The 21,520-nt window shown below is 37.5% G+C and overlaps 1 protein-coding gene across 1 annotated transcript in view; it reads left to right on the top strand.

The window, feature by feature from the left end:
- GNAI1 (G protein subunit alpha i1) overlaps nucleotides 1-21,520 on the top strand; it is an 86,830-nt gene that overhangs the window by 63,190 nt on the left and 2,120 nt on the right. The window contains exons 5-8 of the mRNA XM_040644319.1: nucleotides 2,995-3,152; nucleotides 6,711-6,839; nucleotides 15,040-15,169; nucleotides 16,183-16,336. Coding sequence (XP_040500253.1) covers nucleotides 2,995-3,152; nucleotides 6,711-6,839; nucleotides 15,040-15,169; nucleotides 16,183-16,336 — 571 coding nt within the window. The remainder of the gene's footprint in view (nucleotides 1-2,994; nucleotides 3,153-6,710; nucleotides 6,840-15,039; nucleotides 15,170-16,182; nucleotides 16,337-21,520) is intronic.

Genomic DNA, 21,520 nt, shown 5'->3' with positions numbered 1-21,520 from the left:
ACCATAAATAATCATCGAGTCTTTGCTTAAAAATTTCAGTGTCTCACTCCCCCGCACCCCCTCCCCCGTTTTTTTTAGATGGCTTATGGATGATTCTTAAAAAGTATTCTTACAGAATTGAAATCTGATATCTTTTGCCTTAAGAATTCATAAAAGCTTTATGCCTAATAATGAAGTCTAGTGTTACCTTTAATGATCCTTACCTAATATATCAGAAGACAGCTGTCACGGTCCCTCCATCTTCCCTTCCCCAGCCCAGAAGGACTCTTCCTAATTCTCATAAAGTGGGTGTCAGCTTTGGATAAAATGTGCTGTCACTAAACGCAGCATGCCAGGTGTCCCCTGACCATCAGTAGGAAAAGAGGCCCTATTACATGTCTCTTGACATGCAAGCATTTCATAACTCCTTTCCGAGTTCCCAGAGCACACAGTTATGTGAACTGGAGCTTACATTCTCTCTACCATCTGATTTTCTTTTCATTTTAGTAGCTTGAAACACGTTAATGTGGCTACATCCAGGGATTTTTCCTTGCTACTCAGAAATTACCTGGCAAACAACATTTCTTTCAACAACACAAAGGACTACTTAATACTGCTTTACTCACCTGTGTCCCTTCTGATGAAACTTCAGTCTTTTCTTAGTAATCCCAATCTTTTTTCTACCCTTTGTCACGCTGTTTTGGTACACTCATGTTTAGCTTTCTCAGTGTTCTTAAGTAACATTATTTTACATAAATTTTGAAAAGACCTCATTCCAGGGTCAGGTAGGATCATTGTTATCATTCTGCAATTTTAACATTTGTCTTGGGCAATGGCTGCTTACTAATTGCTCGCTGATATGTGTGATTGGGTCACCAATATGCTGTGAAACTTCAAATGAGTTGCCTAACCTTTCTGTGCCCCAGGGTCTTTTAATACAAAACAAAAATTTAGGTAGAATAATTACTAAGGTACCTTCCTGCTTAAATTTATTACCTTAAAGCTCATCTACAGACATCTGAACGTCCTCCTAATGAAATGGAAGTGAATACTCTAATTAGCTTTTCAAGGAAAAGAGACTATTTTACATTTTGTGAAGAAGAGAAATTTTGGAATGCAACAGAGAGTATAGTTTATACTTCCAGAGTTTCTCATGTCTTTTCTTCAGGCTTCTTCCTAGAAAGATTGAAGAGACTGTGATCTTATGACCCCTACCAGAGGGCATTAGTGTTTTCTGTCAAGAAATTGTATTGAAATTGAATAAATATATCATAAGGAAAGCTCATTAAAACTAAGTGAAATTCACCATTGCACTTTTTGTAATCTATAATGCCTCCCTTTGTACTTTTCATCCACTTTTCTGAAGTGGATGGAGAAAATTGTGTTTGTTGTTTAATTAATAAAAATGACCAAATTTAGAAATTTCTCATATATAGGTAATTATCTGAAATAGAGTATAATTGTTTACTGTAATTAAGTAAATGGTGCTAAGAATGACTTGAAACTATATTATGTTGGTTTTTATTAAGGCTGTTTGTAATGTGTCGCTTGCATGCATTTATCTTGTGATTACTAAAGAGGGAAACATATGCTTGTATAATATGTTCCCATGCTGAGTTAATTATTTTTCACTATGGGTTCTATCTGGGGGGAAAAAAAAGTTTCACAAATTGGCAGCTAGTACTCGCTCCTCTCCTGTGTCACCAAATGCTTCTCTCCTGTGTACCTGATCATATGTGTGCCATCACTTTATAAACATTTAACGGCAATACTTTGGGAAAACGCCCCTTGAGAAGAATTAGGGATTGTCTACCCAGTTAACATAAAGCTACAAGTCTCAGGGTACAGAGAATCTCTGTGAAGTTAGCAGCTTCACATCTCCCCTATTTTTGGATTAACTATGTTTTTACCTGATAATTGAGTTGTGTTATCCAGCACTATAGCTACTCCCGGCATACGGTTATTGAGTATTGAAAGTGTATCTAATCTGAATTGAGATGTGCTATCTGTATAAAATAAATGCCAGATTTTGAAGACTAAATATGAATAAAAATATGAACTAGCTCAATAATTTTATCTTGATTACATGTTAAAATATTTTATGTATAGGTTAAATAAAATACCTTGTTACATTAATTTTACCTTTTTAAAAAATATATGATTATTAGAAAATTTAGAATTCTATCAGTTTCTCATGTTATATTTCCTTTGGACAGCCCTAACCTAATGTGGTTGATTACCTATGGATCAGAACGACTTAAGTATTTGTAGTCTCAAAACTTAAGGAAAATTTAATTAACTTTATATGCAGAATTCCTTCATTTTTTTGCATGCTGTCTTCAATATGCATCGTGAGTATTTCTCCTTCATAGCTGTGTTTATTTTGTTTGCTATGCCTGCATTAACAATACCTACCCTCACCTCTTGGCCCATTGATTTTAACGTATACACACTTTAAGGTCTCCTGAAAATTTCAAATCGTTCTGTGAAACTGTTTTTGCTTATTCCAAGTTGATTTCTCCCTTCTCTGAATTTCTTTTGCTTCCATAGAGAATATCAGAAAGCCAACATTTAATGAGATTCTATCTTAAAATAATCTTTAATGGTGTTAGTGTGCTTCTTAGAAACATTTTGGGTGGGAGGAATAAGGCACACACTATTTTTCTGTTTCCAGAACTGATCATTATCAGTGCACAACAGTCAGTGATAGTGAATAGTTGGTTAATGTGTCCCCTCATGAACTGTAGGTGTAAGTCATTCTTCCAGTTTCCTAGTGCCTTGACAGCTATTACGAAGATTACAAAACAGAGACTCATGATTTAAGATTATGCTCTTTTGGTTAAGCCAGTTTTTTTTAAGTGGTGCTTTAAAGAAAGAAAAGTCATGACCCCAATGAAAAACAAAGGAAATTCACCATTGTACTTTTTGTAATCTATAATGCCTCCCTTTGTACTTTTCATCTGTAATGTCTCCCTTTTTACTTAAAAAAAAAAAAAATGGTCTTTGAATGTTCAGGATGATGCCCGCCAACTCTTTGTGCTTGCTGGAGCTGCTGAAGAAGGTTTTATGACTGCGGAACTTGCTGGAGTTATAAAGAGATTGTGGAAAGATAGTGGTGTACAAGCCTGTTTCAACAGATCCCGAGAGTACCAGCTTAATGACTCCGCAGCATAGTAAGTAATCATAACTTCCGAACTCAACTATCATGAATAATTACTTGCAAGTCAAGTATACCTCCAAGTCGGTGTTATTGTAGAATTGGCTGACACATTCTTGTAAAACTCAGGATATTCAGGATGACAGTATTTGAAAACTTTTCTGTTTCTTGTGTGTTTGTAGATAACATTGGTTCTATTTCCTCTGTGTCCAGAAGTGTCTCAAGAGACTCATGCTTATGTAACTCTAATTGAAACATGCAAAATGGACTGTTTGCAGCGTATTTCCAAGAAATTGGAACTTCGCAAAGTTCACTCTGAATTTGGGTCTATCTCTAGTTTGCCTGGGACTAGCCTAAGGGGGGAGGTTAACTGATGTGGTTCTTTTCATTATACTAATAGTGCCTGAGAAGAGTTGTCCAGTGACAGGCACCTTGTGTGAGATGTACCCTTTTTGAAGGGGTGTGTGGTGATCCCAAGATGTTGTCTCACTGAGTAAAATAGCACTTGAAAATTATCAGTTGTATGTGCCCTGTTGCATCAGACCTTGTTTACAGATAGCTAAGTACAGTATTTTGTAAGAAAAATCTGCCCTGATTTTCTAGGTGGTGGCCACAGAAAGCTTATAAAGCAAGTTGTGATAAAACCTGGTCAGGGAGCTTTCTGCTTGGTGATCTAGCTACAGTTAAAAAAAAAAAAAATCAAGTGTTTATTTCCATAATTTAGCACACAGACTCGAAAATATCAGATAGGAATAGCTTTAATTGGTCTTAAAACTTGTGCTCTGCACTCGTTTTACTTTCCATGTTTTTCCATTTTCTTGATTGAGCTATTGGCGTTCAGGGACGCAAATGAGGGTAAGATAGAAGATGACAGTTATTAATAAGGTCTAGGTAAATACACACACTTCACCACAGTGAAAAACGAACAGATGGGGGATGGCTCTTCCTGATGATCACGCAGCGTGTCATTGGTCACACATCAGAGTACTCAGTAGGTGTTAGTGATTTCGTGTGAGGGAGTAAATAATACACCTTATTGTGTAACCCATACCAATTTTTATTTTGCTGTATTTCCTAATCTGTATTTTTAATGCTTTATAACTATATAAACCATACATATTATTTCATATGTATTTTATATATGTGTAAGTAACATGGTACTGAATATTAGCTCCCCTCTCCAACTGGTGTCACCATTTCTTAGGATATATATTCCTTGACTCACAGATGATGTCTTTGCCTCCCTGTTTTATATACTTATAATACAAAATATTTCTTTCAGAGCGCTCACAGATAGATGTACATTTGGAGGTAATTTGATTTATATTTATGTTGAAATGATTGTTAGCTATCTCTGCCACTACACTGTAAATTCAGTCAGGTCTGTTTTCACCCTGTGTTCTTTCTCCATTGCCTGACACACAGTTGTCATTCACTATGCCCTTGTTTAATAATGAGCGAATGAATGAACCATACTTTACAGAGGCTAGAAGAGAAATCAGAAGAAAATTATTTACAGCAAGAACACAACTCTTAGACCATATTATTTGCTTTGGCACCACCAGCACCTGCAGAAAGATTGAAAAGATTGCTCTGAGCTGAGCCCAGCAAGGGGAGCTTTTTCAGTAAATAGGGGTGCTTCTCAGGAATAATTGGTTGAAGTCAGTTTCCCCATATGGTGGGACTTCCTGGACCACTGCTGTCTAATGACCAAGACTTGTTTCATGTGCTCACATGTTAGGATATTCACTGAGAAAAATAAGTCACTTGGGCTCCCCAGTATTTCATAACTAGTAATTCTGACCCTAAGATGGCAATAATACAGCCATTTTTCAAGAATGAAGGAAGTCATAGAAGTCGCTTTCTCCATAGTCACAGCGCATCTTGATTTCTGAGTTTTTGACTAGCGATGGGGGGATGCTGCCAAGTTGCCCATTAGGACTGTCTAACCACCAATTTACTTTAAATTTGTGATCATTTAAAATGGTTGGAGTTTTTCACAATACCTGTTTTTATTTGTCTTGTTGAGATATAAACGTGCATTATTTTTAGAGACTATTAGAACTGTAGCAGTTTTAAGCAAAGAAATGCATCTGAGTAATCAAAGCACATTTTAAATAAGAGTAACACATTACTTCAGAAGGACAGTTAGTAAAACCTTGTCATGCCTGCTTATTTGCTTATTAAATCAGATTTTCTTACAATAATGTACATTATATATGTGGAATTAAAAACAGATTAAAATACTGGGGGATTATCACCAGTGCGATAATAATTATTTTTAAGTTCAATAAATACGATAAGGGCAACTCAGGCTAACCTCTTTCTGTGTTTTCTAGTATCAGCATCACGTACGTATACATATCTATCTAAAACACTTTTGATTCCTCATTCAGTGTTTGGATAGCTTTTCAGCTCCTTCTCCACAAACCAAATATTTATTGAGCTCCTTTTGTTTGCAAGACCTGTTCTAAATGGCTAAGAACAGTTTCAGAGGATAATATCAATTAAAGTCGTGGTAGTTGGTGCTTCTCTGTAATAAACCTAGATGTATATCTTCTAAATTATCTTTGAGCACTGCACCCTAGCATCGGCAAACACGGTAGGGATACACCCACGCTCAGCTGACCATACGATCAGTTCCAGACGTCTCATTTGAGTTTATGCACAACCTGCTAGGGGCCTTACTTTCTGAGAAACAAGGTGTGACTGTTGGTGCCTCCATACGGTTTGACTACGTCTCCTGATGTAGATGGCACTGTTTTTTCTGTCCCATCGTTCAGATTTCTATTTACATCCCTCACCAACCATGAATGCTTCTTTAACCACTCAAATTCACGTTAATCTCTCCATCCCTGGACTTTCTGTAACCTTTACTATATAAAATGACATGAAATAATTTACACAAAATAATTGCGTGGTGTGACACCCACTACATTTTAGTAGCACAACATACTTTACATCGTTGGCAGAGAGGATTGAATGGGTGGGTAACTGAAACAGTGAGAAGTAAAATGTGCATCTTGATTTAGGGAGCCAGTGAGATGCAGAGGGAAAGCGCAAGTGTAGGGTCTTCCTATGTGTGACTTAAAGCTGGTTAAAAAGGAACAGTATTGACTTCAGCCTTTGGCTAGAGGTTTACTCATTACTTTCTCAAAAACTTCAGACTTTGTAAATCCTCAGCAAGACTAATGTCTGGAAAATAAACACAGTGCTACATTAAAGTGTGATCAAGAATTTTAAGGACAAACTCCTAATGTACAGTTGGTCATGTGTGGTTTTTAAGAAGTCATTATTCTGTTTCCAACAAGGAGAATTACTAATTCGTGTCTCGAGGAAGCAAAGTACACGATACCTGGAAAATGTTAAAAGAGCTTTGTGGCTGGAGAAGTATAAACATTTTCGTTTCAGTGGGAATTGTATAACATAGAAACTTAAATTGGTTGTATTATTACATCATTACACAGAAATGTAAAACTTTCCAATAATTTGGAATATTGTATGCATCAAAATGTTTTACTCCTTGATGTAGATGATCTTTAATGTCTATATATTATTTTGTTTATTTCTGCAGCTATTTGAATGACTTGGACAGAATAGCACAACCAAATTATATCCCAACTCAACAGGATGTTCTCAGAACCAGAGTGAAAACGACAGGAATTGTTGAAACCCATTTTACTTTCAAAGATCTTCATTTTAAGTGAGTAGCTTCAAAGCATTTCATGTAACAAATTTAGGTATAAAACACCTTGTTTAGTAAAGAAAGGTAGAATTAATAAAAGTGTTTAAAACCGGAGCTAGAAATTACAAAACACTTTTCTTAGGTGATTGGACAAAGAATATTTTGAGTGAAGGAAGACAAAAAACATTCTTAGGAGGAGTATTTATATATTTAAGAAAAAATGGCCATGCAAATGTTTTGTCTATATTTTTCAAAGTGATTTAAATAAAAATAGTTTTTGGCTTTTATTTCTAAATAGACAATATTGTGTATTTGGAGAAAGTGTTGCTATATATTCTTAGGTAAAGAAGAATTTTACTGATTATATGCTTATTTATGGAAATATTAAAAATGAAAGGTACCTTTTTAAAATTTTTCATGAAAATTTTTATTCATGCAAACATGTTTGCACTTTCTTATGATGAAAATGTCATTTAGAGTGTGTACTAAATATTACTGAGGTTTGAGCAGAGAAGCACTGAATTGTAGCCTTTAGAAATGCAAGGGATCTTGGAGCTCATTTTGTCCTATACACTCATTTTGTAATGAACTAGACTCGGAAGTTCAGGGAAACATTAATTTACAGACCTATGTTCCTCTTTTTTTAAAGTATGAAAAAAACCGTTGGACTTTGCTTCAGTTTAATACTCTGAAACAGTAAATAATAAAGCAGAATTTCTGAAAGCATCTAAAGATTCCTAGTCAGACATTAAAAATATTCATAAAGAAGCTCACTGTTATAAGTGTGGGAAGTACAGTTACATACATGCAACTGTACTTATGATTCCTTCCATAAGTATTTTATTTTTTGAGAGAGAGAGAGAGAGCATGTGTGCATGATGAGAGGCAGAGGGCGAGGGAGAGAGAAAATCTTAATAGGGCTTGATCTCACGACCCTGAAATCCTAACCTGAGCTGAAATCAAGAGTCGGAGGCTTAACTGACTGAGCCACCCAGGCGCCCCCTTCCATAAGTATTTTAAATACGTTTGTTACTATCATTTGTCACTGATTTATCCCTCATTCAGTGGTTCATGTAATTGAATTTTCCAGAAAAGTGCAATTGAATTTTAATTTTCCATGGCAGCTTCCCTCCAAAAAAACCCCCAAACATTGCACTGCTTTTTTTAAACAGAATTACGGATCATAATTAGGTTATCTGACCATGTAACTTTGTACTTTAATACATGGTCTAGTTTTTCATCTGCTTTTAATTCTTTGGTTTTCACCAGTTTTTAAGCTGTCAGTGGACGATTTTTGGCTGCTGGCAATAGCTCTTACCAAAATCATTTACTTTCTTTTACTCTATTTACTATTTCTAGGATATTAAATGACCAAAGCCAGGAATAGTAAAGCATTAATATTTATATAGTCTGGTATGCCTGATCTGGGAACTATTTATCTTAAAGTTATAAAATAATTTTAAGGAAACTCACTGTCAAAATGAGGCTTTAAAGTTCTTTTAACTTAGAATCTGATTTTTTTTTGCTTTTTGTTTACTTTAATACCCTATTTTATTTTATACACAAATGTTATGTATTTATTTGATAAAGCACAAGTAGGCAGGGCGGCAGGCAGAGGGAGAGGAGACGCAGGCTCCCCGCTGAGCAGGGAGCCTGCTGTGGGGCTCGATCCCAGGACCCTGAGATCATGACCTGAGCTGAAGGCAGATGCTTAACTGAGCCACCCAGGCACCCTAAACACCCTATTTTAAAACCAAATTTAAACTGTTCAAATAATGGCTCTGTTCTAACAAATCTAGTCTGAGGAGAAAATGCATGGAGATGGGGGTTAACAAGTGCAAAATCTTGAGTTAGGTTACCCTATCAGGTAAAGGGGCCAGTTGGTTAAGGTTCTTAGTAGAGAGCATTACAATCTTGCCCATTGTCAGAGGTATAAACATAAATGAGGTCATTGCCTCTGTGGGAAATGAAGAGGGCCAAGCTCGTCAGTGGGGGGAATCGTGCAGTCGGTCGTTGTACTTCAGGCAGTCTGTACAAAATTCACTTTCAGTCTTGGTTAGAGTCCCCTTAAACATTCACCTTCGAGACCATACCGTTCACTTCCAGCCTTGGTTTCTCTGAGTTGTCATTTCATCATCGCGCAGGTGCTGGGAGTCAGTAAAGTTGGCTCTCGGCATGATGTTCCCAGGAAGTCCATTTATCTTTCGTCTCCCTGGGTGAGGTAGAATTTCACAGGATGTGTTTAGTTACTGTTTTCACTTTAGCCTTAAACATAGGTTTGTCAGGAACTTGAGATAAACTTTATCTTATTTTGGATTTGCGTTCTGTTAAATTACTATCATTGCTAACATATGGTTCTAACTTTGCTTTTTATATGTTAAGTGAGCCTCAGAAGAATGAGGGCAGAAATAGAATAATTCTACTGGGAACTCTTGAGTGGGTTTATCATTTTGTGTGTTTTGTATTGTAATTCATTGTTTCATTTTAACAGCTGATTTAAAATTTCAATTTCACTTCGTTTTGGTATGATTGAAATTAAAAATGAGGCAATGAAGCATGATAATTTAAGAATATATAACTGCTGTGACTAGGTGTTTGTGGAAAAGTGTCTACATGGATTATTTTGCTTTAAGGAATCAACAATTTTACTGTAATGTTTTTGCCAAATATAGAATTAACGCAGCCCTATTATAAAATTATAAGACAAATGTCTCTTCCTTTTCTGTAGTACTATAAATGTGAAATGGGTTTTGGAGTATGGTTACATTTACAAGGTTGATAAGCCTATATGGTCAGCTAGTTTTGTACCAGTCAGTCTTTGTCTCAGGAGTGTTAGATGACAGTCTGAGAATGTCAGAACATCTCAGAATCTTCGGTATCCCATGCAATATTCCCCTCTCCTCCTAAAAAAAGAAACCTAAGAAAACTTAACTTCATTCCCCTTTTGATGCTAGAAAAAGTCTCATCTGTTCATATGAAGAATGTATTATAATTTTATTTTTTGGTGAAAAAGGAATAATGCCTTATCCACAGTCATTTTTAAAATCAGATTTTAGTCATTTTTGCTCCTTGGATAATGAATTAGACCAGTGATTCTAAAGTATGGTCCCCAGGTCAGCAGCATCAACTTTATCCATCTGGTGATTCTGATTTATCCTAACGTTTGAGAAGTACTGGTTTAGATTAAGCGTTCTTTGTTTATGACAGATATGTGAATGACCTTCGTTGATTTCTAAATTAGAGATTTCTTCTGTAGTTAAATTACTTATCAAGTTCAAGCTCTGTTATATGTAACATCCCCACAGCATAACTGGAAGACCTAGATCTTGAACTTAGTAAAGCTCATCTATTATTGCTTGAAGGTGTTTTAAAATATTCTGTGGGTGTAGTTCATTCATTCAACAAGTATTTATGAAATACAGCAAAGTCTTTGTCTTTACATTATTGGGAAAGGGGCAGGGGAGATGAAATAATTATCAGGAGGTAATAATCGCTGTAATGAAAAATAAAGCAAGGTAGGGGGGATATATTCGTTTCCTAGGGCTGCTGTAACAAATTTCCATAAGCTAGGTAGCATAAAACAACAGAAGTTTATTCTTTCATAGTTCTGGAGCCTAGAAATTTGAAATCAACAGGACAGCAGGACTGTGCTCCTTCTGAAGGCTCTAGGGAAGCATCCTCTCTTGCTTCTTCTTGCTTCTGGTAGTGGTTGGAAATCCTCAGTGTTCCTTGGCCTTTGTCACATGGCCTTCTTCCCTGGTTCCTTTTGGCTTAAGGGCTCCTTTCTCAGTTTCTCCCTCTTTCCTCGTATATTTTACTATAGCAAAAGGAGAAACAAAACCATACCCTGCACATTTCGCTTGGAAATTTCCTCAACGAGTATTCAATTTCATCTCTTAACACCTAGCACTAGAGCAGTCTAGCAAAGATTTTGTGACTTTACAGCAAGGATTGCCTTTTCTCCAGTGTCCAGGAACATGTTTCTCAGTTCCTTCTGAGAACTCATCAAAAGCATCTTTAACATTCATAAATCTTCCAACATCGTGTTCATGATGATACATATATATGCTCTTAGATAGGAGAGGATCCCGCCATCCTTTTCACTCCCAAGTATCTCCAAAATTACTACCTTCTCTGTCTGTATTTCTTTTCTTTCTTGTTTTATTATTTTAATGTTTTTTTTTTATTGTTAGTCACCATACAGTACATCCCCGGTTTCCGATGTAAAGCTCGATGCTTCATTAGTTGCGTATAACACCCAGTGCACCATGCAACACGTGCCCTCCTCACTACCCATCACCGGTCCATCCCATTCCCCCACCCCCCTCCCCTCTGAAGCCCTCAGTTTGTTTCTCAGAGTCCATAGTCTCTCATGCTTCATTCCCCCTTCTGATTACCCCCCCCTTTCTTCCCCTACCAATTTATGTTCCATAGATGAGAGAAATCATATGATAATTGTCTTTCTCTGCTTGACTTATTTCACTTAGCATTATCTCCTCCAGTGCTGTCCATGTTGCAGCAAATGTTGAGAACTCGTTCTTTCTGATAGCTGAGTAATATTCCATTGTATATATGGACCACAACTTTTTAATCCATTCATCTGTTGAAGGGCATCTCGGCTCTTTCCACGATTTGGCTATTGTGGACAATGCTGCTATGAACATTGGGGTGCATATGACCCTTCTCTTCACTACGTCTGTATCTTTGGGGTAAATACCCAGTAGTGCAATGGCTGGGTCATAGGGTAGCTCAATTTTTAAGGGACCTCCACACTGTTTTCCAGAGTGGCTGTACCAACTTGCATTCCCACCAACAATGTAGGAGGGATCCCCTTTCTCCACATCCTCTCCAACAATTGTTGTTTCTTGCCTTGTCTATTTTTGCCATTCTAACTGGCGTAAGGTGGTATCTCAGTGTGGTTTTGATTTGAATTTCCCTGATGGCTAATGATTTTGAACATTTTTTCATGTGTCTGTTAGCCATTTGTATGTCTTCATTGGAAAAGTGTCTGTTCATATCTTCTGCCCATTTTTTGATTTGTTTATTTGTTTCTCGTGTATTGAGTTTGAGAAGTTCTTTGTAGATCTTGGATACCAGTCCTTTATCTGTAGTGTCATTTGCAAATATATTCTCCCATTCCGTGGGCTGCCTCTTAGTTTTTCTGTTTCCTTGGCTGTGCAGAAACTTTTAATCTGATGAAGTCCCATAAATTCATTTTATCTTTTGTTTCTCTTGCCTTTGGAGATGTGTCATGAAAAAGGTTGCTTTGGCCGATGTCGTAGAGGTTGCTGCCTATGTTCTCCTCTAGAATTTTGATGGATTCCTGTCTCACATCGAGGTCTTTCATCCATTTGGAGTTTATTTTTGTGTATGGTGTGAGATAGTGGTCAAGTTTCATTCTCTTGCATGTAGCTGTCCAATTTTCCCAGCACCATTTATTGAAGAGACTGTCTTTTTCCCACCGGATGTTTTTTCCTGCTTTATCAAATATTAGTTGCCCAAAGAGCCGAGGGTCCATTTCTGGGCTCTCTATTCTGTTCCATTGGTCTATGTGTCTGTTTTTGTGCCAGTACCATGCTGTCTTTGTGATCACAGCTTTGTAGTACAGCTCGAAATCCGGCATTGTGATGCCCCCAGCTTTGTTTTTCCTTTTCAACAGTTCCTTGGAGATTCGGGGCCTTTTCTGTTTCCATACAAATTTAAGGACTGTTTGTTCCAGTTCTTTGAAAAATCGATTCATGAGCATGGAATATCTTTCCATCTTTTTATGTCTTCCTCAATGTCTTTCAAGAGTGATTTATAGTTTCTAGAATATAGGTCCTTTACGTCTCTGGTTAAGTTAATTCCAAGGTAACGTATGGTTTTTGGTGCTATTGTAAATGGGATGGATTCCCTAATTTCTCTTTCTTCAGTCTCATTATTCGTGTATAGAAATGCAACTGATTTCTGAGCATTGATTTTGTATCCCGCCACATTACTGAATTGCTCTATAACTTCTAATAGTTTGGGAGTGGATTCTTTTGGGTTTTCCATATAGAGTATCATGTCATCTGTGAAGAGAGACATTTTGACTTCTTCTTTGCCGATTTGAATACCTTTGATCCCTTTTTGTCGTCTGATTGCTGTTGCAAGGACTTCTAGTACTATGTTGAATAATAGTGGCGAGAGTGGGCATCCTTGTCGTGTTCCTGATCTTAAGGGAAAGGCTTCCAGCTTTTCCCCATTGAGAATGGTATTTGCTGTAGGCTTTTCATAGATGGTTTTTATGAGATTGAGGAATGTACCCTCTATCCCTACACTCTGAAGGGTTTTAATCAGGAAAGGATGCTGTATTTTGTCACATGCTTTTTCTGCATCAATTGAGAGGATCATATGGTTCCTGAGACTTTTCTTGTTGATATGATGTATCACGCTGATCGATTTGCGAATGTTGAACCACACTTCTGTCTGTATTTCTGACCAACCATCTTTTCAAAGCAATCTGGCCTTTTTCTGTTGAGAACTCAAGATTCTTCCAGTCTCTTACCCAAGTCTACAGCCATTTGTCCTTTTTAGGTATTTGTGACTGCAGCACCCCACTGTGGGTGCTAACATTTGTGTCAGTCAGGCCTGTCCATTCCAAGGAATTGACCTAGATGACCATGGGGGCTGGCACGTGCAGGTTTGTAGGACAGCAGGCTCGGGTAGGAACTGATGTTGCAGTCTTGAGGTGAACTTTCTCTTCCCTCTGGGAAACCTGTTTTGCTCTTAAGGCCTTCCAGCTGATTCGATGGATGAAGTCTGCCCACAGCATCAGGGATAATCTTTACTGAAAGACGACTGATTAGAGATGTTAACTACAGCAATAAAATACCTTCACAGTAGAATGTACATTAGTGTTTGATGACATAACTGCTTAGCCAGATTGACCCAGAAAACTCACCATCACAGAGGGAAATTGTGGGGTGGAATGGAATGGGTTTGGTTGTTATTTTATAGTGAGTGGTCAGGATGTATGTGCCACTTGATCACAGAAGTCATCTACAAGTCTTTTTGGTAAGCTGCTTTTCAAATTGTGTTCCTTGGTAGGTTAACAAATGGGTAATCATTTTTAAGTTCTTTTATTTTGTTCTTATTTGATCTTTATTACCAACTCTCTTTTGTGTGTTCTACCCATTTTAATTTATTGTGTGGTAGGATCATTTTGTGATCTAGCATAATGAACAATTCACTAGCTAACCCGATGGAATGAAGGGCACTTAAATGATGATAAAAGTAACAATATTAGTTGATGTACTCAGATTTGGTTTATAGGCCAGTATTACTCTGCAGGGAAATTCTTTTTGCCTGAGAATTAGATAGGGACTATTTTAATTAGTGCACCATTGAGATAAATGGAGCCTTTTAGAATGTACCAGTTTGCATCGTGCTTCCATTATATAAGTGGTTATTTCTAGGTTGCATAACAGTCTATGTGAATTTAAACTTTTGCTTAACTTAATGATCTTTTCATCTTTTCCTTATAAGAGTTTATTGTCTTTCTACTGTTTGTGTTACTACCCTGTACTAAGCTACAGTTGTCTACTGTCGTATATTGTATAGCAATTTTTTCCCCCACTCTTAAGACTGTTCAGTAGTCTTAACCCATTGATCTCCTGTCTCATCTCTTATTTTTGTTTCTATACCATGGTTTTATTTTTTTAATTTAGGCAACCTGTTTGCCCCACGTAAATATCACTTGCTCGCGCAGCTTTTTCTTACCTGGAATAAGGTTCCTTCTCTATGTCAAAGTCCTATTTGGTGCCTGTGAGAGAAAGGAAACATTTCATAGCGGGAAGAGGGGACCATACCCTCTGGCTCTAATGTTCTGTGACTTTGGAAATTGGATATACTCTTGTCTCCGCATTGCCTGGCTGCATCCTGTGACTTCTCAATGTTTACTCATAGTGCATCCACTCACTTGTATCTGCTTTAATGTTCTGATCGAAGTGTTCTCATGTTAATGAATGTGTTGTTTTTTGAGGGTACTTTGGGCTTTGTTTTCAACCAAAAATTTTTAAAAACCAGACTTTTTTCCCCTTGCGAAAACCAGTTTGTGAAATCATTTTCCTCCCATAATGTTCTCCTTTCTTCCCATCCCACATCCCCCTGCAATTTGGAGCTTTTTTGATGATATTCTAGAACCCCTCCGAGCTTTTGAACATTTCATGTGATGTCAAACTCATTGTTTCTCTTACAGGATGTTTGATGTGGGAGGGCAGAGATCTGAGCGGAAGAAGTGGATTCATTGTTTCGAAGGAGTGACCGCCATCATCTTCTGTGTGGCGCTGAGTGACTATGACCTGGTTCTAGCTGAAGATGAAGAGATGGCAAGTAGAACCACTATTAAAGATAAAGCATGAAATATGAAGGGCTGGAGATGTTGCCAAGAATTTTTCTGAGAAAAATTCTTGAGTAATTCTTGCTAATGCTTGAATTATTTGAAAGTTCAGGGTTTTTTTTTTTTTCTCTAGCTCTTCTGTTTATATAATAAAAGGGAAGTACACTCACTCAAGAAGCACAAATGGACCCCCAAATAAGAAAAGACTGAGAGTTAAGCATATAGGGTTGAAGTGAGATTGACTATGCATTTCCTCTATCTGGTTATCTACGTAGTGACTGAAAGTAGTTAGTTCTCATGATAGTCCAAGGCTCATTTTTCGTAAGTGTTACTTCTGTCAGTTCTGTAATCTTTGATCCACGTTATACTTTGCTATTGACCAGTAATTTTCAGGTGTGTTCCAATGTACCGTTAATCTAGGGGAAATATTTTTAAATAGTAACTTTAGTACAGACTGGGGGGGGAAAAATAGTTCGAAATGTCACTTTTGTATTTTTAAAATCAGGCACATACAATTACAGTGCTGTAGGGTGCACTGTCCAGTCATACGTCCATTTCTCTCCTTTTGGTGCTATAAAATGTATCTATCTATGCCGTTTTAGAAACCACAGATACTAGAAGGGCAGGAAACGGGATTGGAGGTTTCCTTCTCTAATACACCATTATCTTTAGAGTGTTGGGCTAATTGTGTTTCAGCTTGTTCAGTTTATTAATCTCTAAAAACCTCTCCTTGTCTTTTAACGGAAACTTCGATTCCCTCTATACAGTGAGGTCTCTCTTCAAATGTTTGCGCTTGGCCTCTCTAGATTGCAGGGTGTCCCCAGGCGCGGTGACACATAGTGGACACTCCGTGAAAAGGGAGGAGTGGTCGTCCCTCAATGGCAGGAATACATTTTTGCGGAACGCCATTTTCCGGCTAAGCTCTGTAACACTTTTGAAAAAGTAATGCTTTGCCAAATCCTTGCCCTTGTGACAAACTGATTGTATTCTTTTCTGTTACAGAATCGAATGCATGAAAGCATGAAGTTGTTCGACAGCATATGTAACAACAAATGGTTTACGGATACATCTATTATACTTTTTCTCAACAAGAAGGATCTCTTTGAAGAAAAAATCAAAAAGAGCCCGCTCACTATATGCTATCCAGAATATGCAGGTATTCTGCTCTGTGTGGATAACTTGTCATGTATTTCTAGGGAAAGTCCCCCTAACACAAGATTTCTGTTATAGATTTGAATCTTTAATTCTTACCTTTAAGGGAAATTATTAAACTCCGTTCAGGGACAAATAGTTCCTTGAGGTGTAGCTAAGATGATTGAAAATATGCAAAAAGTCATATGGAAAAACTGTTAGATAATTTTCTATGATGACTTCAAGTCTTTATAAATTTAAAATATTGACTTGTTCATCCAGTGACCAGATCTGGTGTCAGGTATGTGTGACGCCCAGTAAGACAGGTCTGTGCACACAGTCTAATCTCAGAGACGGATGTACTCATAAAAAAAAGCAGTGCAACGTGTTACTACAAAGGAACGAGAACAGTAAATTGTAGGGGGATAAATGAAGGAATCCATGAGTTAACTTTTCAGGGGAGTCAGGCAAAGGTTCACAAGAAATCCCAGCACTGGTAATGAGACAGTTAATGGTCCTCTAATTTCCCTGCCGTGGGAAATGGTTTGCACTTCGAAAAGGAGACCTGAGGTACAGCCCTGGCCTTTCCATGATTAGCTCTTTGATCTTGAACAAGGCCGTTCCCCATTTGTGAAATCAGAAGTTGAGTTAAAACCTGGCTTTAGTTGAGTTCCCTGCAGACTCCTGGGCTACTGTTGAAAAGTGGGTCCCAGGAACGGAGACACCTGTCTCCACCACCCAGACATGCATCTCTCTTACTAAAGCAAAGTGACTTTGTTTTTAATCTGTTTTAAATACTGGGTTTCTGAATCAGACTTTATTTTACGAGGAGAACTCTGTGCCTCAAAAATAGTTTGACTACCACTGGTTTATGGGGTCTCTAAACCCAAATATTCTGAAGGGTTTGGTTCATTTAACTACCTGATCCAAGTTCCTCACCCTCACACCATCCTTTAAAAACAAAAAAAAGTCTCAAGAACTTATTTCATTAGAAACACAATTTTGGTCTTGTATGGAGTATATTGTACAATGAGTATTTACTGCCTTGTCACAGGCGCTGATCAAACAGCCCTGTGACGTCAGTGCCCTCCCAGCCCCGTCATGCAGGTGAGAACACTTGGGCTCGGTGACGATCCGGGTCCAGACCCACGCCTTTGGCACTCCTGCAGCCACACCCTTAACATCCAGACCCCCAGAATTAAATTCACATTAGAACTAAAGGGGAAGGTTCTTTGACAAGTAGAATCACACTATTCATTATTACAGGGTTTTTTGGTTGTCATCCAAGGCTATACTTCAAAATAACTTCACATAGTTGCTTACTTTTAAATGTTTGTTTTCTTCTTGAAAGTTGTAGTATCCTGCCACTTTGTTCAGAAACATTTTAGTGCTATTAGGAATAAAATTATTTATTGTTCTGTCTCCAAGTTTGAAGTTAGCCAGAATTAAGGTGCCTCAGTTTTGCCTTTACTTTCATCTTTCAATTTATTTTTGTCATTTTCTATTATCAAGTAGCCACTTTGTGCTAATATTACCAGAGTGCCCAAATGAATGCATAAATATCACATACCGATAGGGATTTCAAAGCAGCCAAGAATATTTCTTATGCTGTCAAGTTAATAAGGATCCATGATCTCACAGTCTTTGAACACAGAGAGTATTACATAATTTCCTCGCATGCCCAGTGTTGGGATTCTCATGTAACGTCCTCATCGCGCACCCTAAGTTTTGGTTTCGCTGGCTTCTTGCTGCAACCTCCACTTCTAATTCCTGTGACTGTTGACTTCCCATAGAATAAGCCTGTATGGCCTCTAACCTATGGTTTATCTCCGCCGCTGCCTGCTCCTCTCTCCCCCTTTTCTACTTAAATATCCCCGTGTTGACATTTCACCACATTCCATCTGCAACCTGTGATCTTTTAGCGTGCTCTCCTTTCACGGTCTTGTTTATTCTCGACATGCTAAATTCCATGGTCGGTTCTCATCTCTCTCGAGCCCCACTCTTGCATTTCCAGCTGCTTGTTGAACATGTACATTTCTTACCACCTGAGACTCAAACTGAACTCCTGTGATTTGTTTTCTCAAATCTCCTCTATCTCCCTTTCCGTTCTATCACCACCCCCCTCCCAGGTCTCCATTCGTGAACTAGGTCATCACCTATACCTGCCTTTATACATGATGGTTCTAGCACATGTAGAAAAGATCTGTCACCCTCCCACCACATCTTTGCTAGTCTTAACAATTAAGATTGAGAATGTGCTCATGAGTTTATTCATGTATCTTGTAGCTCTTGGACTTAGCAACCTAGCTATCTGTAATATATACAGCAGGTTGAGCTGTGCACTCACTGCAAGCTGCTTTCCAAAAACATATTTTTAATTGACAGGTGGCATTAACTTCTCTCAGTAAGACAGTTTATTGCTTTAGGATTTCAGAGTTACCAACCTTATTGTGATTTAATAAACTCAATTTTGATTTGTAAACTATATGGTGGCCTGCTAGCACCTGCAAGTTAAAATGTAAACTTATTTTGACAACCTAGAAAAAGTAGAAAACTTCCTAGAAACATAACTTACCAAGACTGAGTCATGAAGAAATAGAAAGTCTGAACAGACCAATTACTTCGTAATCATAACCTCCCAATAATTAAGTCCATGACCAGTGGCTTTACTGATGAATCCTACCAACATTTACAGAAGAATTAATACCAGTCCTTCTAAAACTCTTGCAAAAAATACAAGAGGGGGGAACACTTCCAAACTCATTTTACGAGGACAGCATTACCCTGATACCAAAACAGACAAGGATGACATAAGAAAATTGCAGAAATCCTGAACAAAATATTAGCCAACAGAATTCAACAATCTATTAAAAGGATCATATACCATGATGTAGTGGGGTTTCTTCCAGGGACACACAAGTAGTTTAACATTTGCAAATCAACATGATATACCACCTAACAAAATTAAAGATAAGAGTCTTGAGACAAAATTCAGCATTCATTTATGATAACCCAGCAAAGTAGGTACAGAGGGAACGTACCTCAGCATATTAAGGCCATGCATTAGAAGCCCATAGTTAACATCGTACTTCAACAGTGAAAGACTGCAAGCTTTTCCACTAAGATCAGGAACAAAACAAGGAATCCCTGTCTTGCCACTTTTATTCAACATAGTATTAGAAGTCCTAGCCAGAGCATTTAGGCAGTAAAAGAAATAAAAGGCATCCAAATCGGAAAATAAGAAAAAACACTGTCACTATTTGCATATGACATATATATAAAACTCTATAAAGACTCTACCAAACTATTAAACTAATCCATGAATTCAGTCAAGTTGCAGGATATACCATATATACACAGAAATATTTTGCATTTCCACACACTAGTAATGAAGTATAAGAGAGAAATTAAGAAAATACCATTTACAATTGCATTAAAAAAATATCTAAGAATAAATTTGAGGGGAGAAAGTTCTCTACACTGAAAACTACAAGACACTGGTGAAAGAAATAGAAGACATAAATAAATGGAAAGATGTTGCATATTGTTAAAATGCCTGTACTACCCAGAGCAATCTACATACACAATGTAATCCCTATCAAAATTCCAATGGCATTTTTTCCACAGAAATAGTATAAAAAATCCTAAAGTTTGTGTGGAACCACAAAAGAACCCGAATAGCCAAAGCAGTCCTGAGAAAAGACAGCTAGAGTCACCATGTTCCCCGATTTTCAGCTGTATTATAAAGCTATAGTAAAACAGTATGGCATTGGCATAGAAATAGACACATAAATCTGAGGAACAGAAGAGAGCCCAGAAGAAAACATGCACAACATATGAGCCAAAAACATATAATGAGGAAAAGACCGTCTCTTGAATAAATCGTGCTGGGAAAACTGGACCACTGTATTATACCATATATAAAAATGAACTTAAAATGAATCAAAAACTTAAAATTAAGACTCCAAACCATAAAACTCCTGGAAGAAAACAAGCAGTAGCTTCTTGACATTTGTCTTGGTGATGGATTTTTTTAGATCAGACATTAAAGACAACAAAAGCAAAAAATACACAAGTAAGACCCCATCACACTGTAAAGCTTTTACACAGCAAAGGAAACCATCAAGAAAATGAAAAGGCAGCCTGTGGGAATGGGAGAAGATATTTGCAAATAATATAAAGAACTCCAACTCAATAGCAAAAAACACAATCCAACTAAAAAATGGATAGAGGATCTGAGTAGACGTTTCTCCAAAGACGACCTACAGGTGGCCAGCAGACCCATGAAGAGGTGCTCAGAATCACTAATCATCAGGGAAATGCAGATCAAAACCACAGTGAGTTATCACTTAACCTGTTAGAATAGGTATTATCAAAAGACAACGAGTGTGGTGAGGATGTAGAGAAAAGGGAACCCTCTTGTACTGTTGGTGACAATGTAAATTGGTGCAGCCACTATGGTAAGGAATAGAGTGTCCAACAAAAAATAGAAATTGAAATATGATCCAGCAGTTCCACTTCTGGGAATGGTTCCAAAAAAAAAATAACACTTAAAAAGATGTGTGCATCCCCATATTCGTTGCTGCATTATTTACAATAGCCAAGATATGGAAACTGGTGAAGTCCAGGGGAGGGGAAGCACGGTAGTATCACAGGTGGGAGGTGGTGTCAAGGGTCCTGCCTGACACGGCGTGAGCCACAGATGTGGAATAGAGGATCTCAGAATAGCTTTACCAAGCAGGCTGGGTAACAGAGGACCTTGAAAGCCAAGCAAATAATTTTGTTACCACTGCAAAAGAGATTTAACAATTTTTTTTTTCAAATGGAACATTTTTGAGGTATTATATATGTACATATATAAAATATATACATGCACACTTAGCATAAATGCGAAGCTCACTGAATTTTAAAAAGTGAAAATACAGATCTATTCACCACTCAGAGCAAGAAACCGAATATTACCCGAATATTACCAGGTCCGCAGAAACCCCATCATGCCTCTCCCAGTCTTAAGCAATCACAACCCCCTCCCCCCCCACACACACACAATTATGACTTCCATCTTGATTGATTAATTTAGATTGTTTTCCATCTCTTTCCAAACATGAGTTGAATCGTACAGTTATATACTCTTTTTGTGTCTGGCTTCATTTGTTCCACAGTGGGATTCTGGAACTCATTCACGTTGTTGTGCATAGCAACAGTACTT

Source organism: Ursus maritimus, unplaced genomic scaffold, assembly GCF_017311325.1.
Source record: "Ursus maritimus isolate PB19 unplaced genomic scaffold, ASM1731132v1 scaffold_3, whole genome shotgun sequence".
Classification (NCBI taxonomy): domain Eukaryota; kingdom Metazoa; phylum Chordata; class Mammalia; order Carnivora; family Ursidae; genus Ursus; species Ursus maritimus.
The sequence above is the reverse complement of the archived record's forward strand: the minus strand, read 5'-3'. Positions and strand labels throughout refer to the sequence as shown.